This window comes from Mastacembelus armatus, chromosome 21 (assembly GCF_900324485.2).
Source record: "Mastacembelus armatus chromosome 21, fMasArm1.2, whole genome shotgun sequence".
Lineage (NCBI taxonomy): Eukaryota > Metazoa > Chordata > Actinopteri > Synbranchiformes > Mastacembelidae > Mastacembelus > Mastacembelus armatus.
In genome coordinates, this window is record NC_046653.1 from 15,658,250 (window position 1) to 15,662,430 (window position 4,181).

The window sequence follows — 4,181 nt, forward strand, 5'->3', positions numbered from 1 at the left end:
CCTCAACTTTCCTGATTGCCTCCCAGCTTACCAATTATCCAAAAAAATGTGGTTCAATCTGTTTCCAAGCAACAGCAGCACTGCACATTTGAATCTCTTTTCCTGCTATGTTCCTTCTTTTTATGCTATCATAAGAAATGAGTAACCTTGACCACCAAGCATTGTCAAATCCTAAAGTTAATAATTAAGAAAAGGTTATGTCTGTATGTGACTGTGATTATGCGTGGTATTGCAAACCAGTGCAATATCATACATGTTGCACTGACTTGCATGCTGTAGGATATTGCGTGAATATAAAGACCCGCTTCTGCATAACAAGTTTACTGCAGTGTGTTCATTTCTGCTGACACCTGCAAGCAGAAAAGAATTGGAGGAAATCTTTGTACTCATGAATTTTTATATTATCATGATAGGCATTAGATGATTAGAGGTTAGTCATAAAAAGATAAGAAAACAATTACAAAACCAATCTACGATGAGCTCAGAATGGCTTCAGAAGTCTTTGGTGCCACGGGATGGCCGCAACCTGGCCCGACAGGTAACATTCAGACGAAGAATTTAGCTCAAAGAATTTATATCAACCGTACGTCATTCACACTGAAGCATCAAATAGGCTTCTGGTGGATAACCCAATTCTCCAAAGAGAAGTGGCATTACTAGAGAAGGAATTATGGTGGACATGATGAGAGAGGCTGCGGAAAAAGTCCAAAAGACCACTGGCAGAAATGGCTGTCTTGAACACTGCACAAGTCTGGTAAGACAACTTTTAATATGTTTTTGATTAAAAATATGATTAACAGCCACAGTCTGAAGGTGTTAATTTGAAGGTTTCCCGGATAACCAGTCATTCTTCAGTGTGTGTGTCTTACTTTGCTCACTCTGAACCTTTAAGGTACAAAGCACATCCAGCACGCCAACATCTGTTACAGTCAGCCGCCTCCTGAGATTTGGAGCTGCGGTTCTTATTGTTGGGGCTGTGTTAATGCTGTGTGCATCCATGGCTGCTCTCTACCTGTGGAAAGTCAGTGATAAAAATGTAAGTGTTGCCAAAGGACCATGCTGTTGTTATTACAGTGCTCCTACAATAATATCTATCTCTGAAAGTGAATGAGAGGGATTCTTTTGGTAGGAAATAGACTCAAAGTTTCCAAAAACATCAAGGCTAAAAAGTTTCATAGGTATGATTGTAATTTATCGAAATTGTTAAGCGATATTTATGTTAATTTTACTGAGGTGCCCTGTCTGTAATCATCACAAATCCTACACTGAAATCACGTTTAATTTTGTTTACAACAGATACAAGCTACATACACAGTTCCTGTATTTTATCCTATAAAAATAATATAATGCTTTTTGTGTCCTAATGAGCTCACCTGTAGGGCAGACAGTCCCATCAACAGCATCTCCTGTGGTGCTTTGTTCCAATTCTCTATGTACTCAAACTACATAGGATTTCTCTAAAAGAAGAAACAACACAAATTACTGTGCAGACAAATAGCATAAGAAATATGATGCTTAGTAATTTCTTTGTGTGTGTGTCTTTTTGTTTGCTACAGTGTGGTTTACCTAACTTGACTAATCACTAGTCGTTTTCACATGCCACTTTGATTTCTGCCAGGTTTATAATGTTCGTTACAGTATGAACATCAATGGAGAGGTGAGGGAGGGCTCCGTGGAAATTGATTCTGACAACAACCTGGAGAGATTTAAAACTGGGAGCGGAGCTGAGGAAGCTGTGGAGATTCATGACTTTCAAATTGTGAGTGAGTGTGTCCTTGTTCTCTCTTCATGAGGTAGCTGAGCTGAAGCTTTTACTGTGTGCTTAGGAAAGTAGCAAAGCTATGAGTGTAAACATGGCATCGCTGTGATTTGGTGCAGGGAATAACTGGAATCCGCTTCCTTGGAGGAGACAAGTGCTATATAAAATCCCAAATCAAAGGCAACCTTCCACACATGGGAGCTCACAACAAAGAGTCACTGATGTTTGACCTGGTACAGTATGCACACTACTTGATAGAGAACACTACAAATTTGAGAGAGCTAAAGAAATTACAAGGTTAAAGACAAGCAAAATATATTCTGGCTGCATTTTACACTGTAAATCTGTCTTTTTACATCTGACTAATTCAAGGTCACTCTTTTTCTTCCCAGACAGACGAATTAATGCCAGTGAGGTTTGATGAGGACTTCCACATATGGGTTGCAGGAGGGCAACCGCTGAAGGAGACCAGTTTTCTGAGCAACAAAATTCTGAGTCTTTGTGGAGAACTTCCCATTTATTGGCTCCAACCTATTTATCCTGAAGGTTGCTTCATTTTTACCTGTTATGTATCCATTCAATCCATCCCACAGACTCGAGGAAAACTGGCTTGCTATCATACAGCAAATCCATTCCACGTGATTTCTTTTTTGTATATTTCTTCATAGCTTATTTAAATCCTTGGTTGTGATTGCCCTGCTTCTCCGCGACATAGTTGTTAAATTTACAGTCTTGTCTGAGAAGTTGGTGAAACATTTGAACATACGCTAGAGTTGTACACTAAAAAAGGCTCCGGTCTTGTATTAAAAAAGAATGATCTTGAAATATGTAAGACTGCCTGATATCACTGCTGGTAATTGAATAATTTAGGACATCTGAGACGGCCCCAGCTATGTAGGATTGAGCTCTAAGGACATGTATGGCGTCTTGTGGATGTTGACCCAATACTCTTGCCTCTTGTGGCTTCTGTAACAGATGGGAAGAGGAGAAAGAGAGACACACAGCAAGCCAAACAGCAGTTGAACATGGAGGAGTTTGAGGCAGCTGCCGATGATGGGGACCTGGTGAGTCATGCGGAGGGTGACACCACCAGAGTCGCGGAACAAGACGAGGGGGCGCAGTCAGCCGCGGGGTCAGCATACAATCCTGAAAACCCCTATCATGTGAGTAGCAGCTTCATCAACAACTCAGTTTATGATAAACAAGACTTCAGAGGTGGTGAATTTTTGATTAACTGTCAGGAGACATATACTGAACCCCGAAGCGATCCTTAAAGTAACATTATGAATTGAAGTTTCTCTGTTTTGTCAAGAGTTGTACAGATGACAACATAACACCATCCTTAAGTTGCCAGCCTTGTTAAAAATGTATTCTCCCAAAAATAGAAGCACATGGAGTGAAAATGTGTTAACCTGGCCTTAGTCTTCCTTTCAGCTGTGGGTGGTATACAGTGCTGCTGTGGCTGTTGAGTATGTGTCATATTAGTAGCTATAATTACAGGTCACTGGGGTAACAGCTGCCATTCCAAGTTGATGAACTTATGAGCTGAAGTGCAAAATCCCAGTGGTTATAAAAATTCATGTTGCCTGAGAGAACTGCAGTCATGTGTTAGGGAGGATGAGAAGTTTTTGAAAACATTTGAATTGCAAATGTGTATAAATTAAAAAAAAAAGGAAAAAAAAAAAAGATTACTCTTGAAAATTAACATTGCTTCAAAACCAAACTGCAGCGCAGCAGAGGGACCGGAGAAGAAGGCGGCATGACCTTTGACACCATGTTAGACCACCAGGGGATCTGCTGCTCTGAATGCCAACGCAGCTACACTCACTGTCAGAGAATATGCGAGCCTCTGCGTGGCTACTGGCCTTGGCCTTACAACTACAGAGGGTGCCAGGTAGCTTGTCGAATCGTTATGCCTTGTCGGTGGTGGGTGGCACGCATTTTAGGATTGGTGTAAGAAAATATCCTACACTGGTACAAGAATGGGTCTTGTTATTCCCAAATATCACAAAGGTCTCTAATGATCAGCTCTTACATATATATGTATATGTATATATATAGTGGATATATATTACAGTTTTACTGTAAATACTGTCAGAATGCCATGCCTGTTAACACAAAACATGATGTTTGATTGTGGCAAATTTTGTCCAGACAAAATATCTTCTTCTATGTATAAATTATACATATAAATAAGTGCTTTTCTCTCTCTGCAAACTGCTTATTTAGATACAGAAATATTGAATATATAAACGCTATATTCCTATTTGCAGCAAGAGAACCACAAATGAGCACATTCAATTTTTTTTTTTTTTTTGGATCATGTAGTATCAAGGCTTAATGCACTGTGCTGTATTTAATGGAGGATAGGGGACTGACACCAAAGACTAAGCAGATCATGTACCTTTTCTAACTGAATAGG

At 39.8% G+C, this 4,181-nt stretch overlaps 1 protein-coding gene across 1 annotated transcript; it reads left to right on the forward strand.

Moving 5' to 3' along the window:
• Positions 1–475: 475 nt before the first annotated feature.
• On the forward strand, positions 476–3,716 carry cnmd (chondromodulin). Its single transcript, XM_026294699.1, has 8 exons — positions 476–538; positions 644–754; positions 893–1,036; positions 1,619–1,759; positions 1,879–1,992; positions 2,152–2,305; positions 2,735–2,922; positions 3,489–3,716. Exons 1-8 carry the CDS (start codon positions 476–478, stop codon positions 3,714–3,716), a joined length of 1,143 nt encoding a protein of 380 aa, XP_026150484.1.
• Positions 3,717–4,181: the final 465 nt, after the last annotated feature.

Coding starts and splice junctions, on each gene's coding strand:
- cnmd (XM_026294699.1), top strand. CDS start 476: ATGAGCTCAGAATGGCTTCAGAAGTCTTTGGTGCCACGGGATGGCCGC. Junction 1,993..2,151: donor AGTCACTGATGTTTGACCTG/GTACAGTATGCA, acceptor TTTTCTTCCCAG/ACAGACGAATTAATGCCAGT. Junction 2,923..3,488: donor ATCCTGAAAACCCCTATCAT/GTGAGTAGCAGC, acceptor ACCAAACTGCAG/CGCAGCAGAGGGACCGGAGA.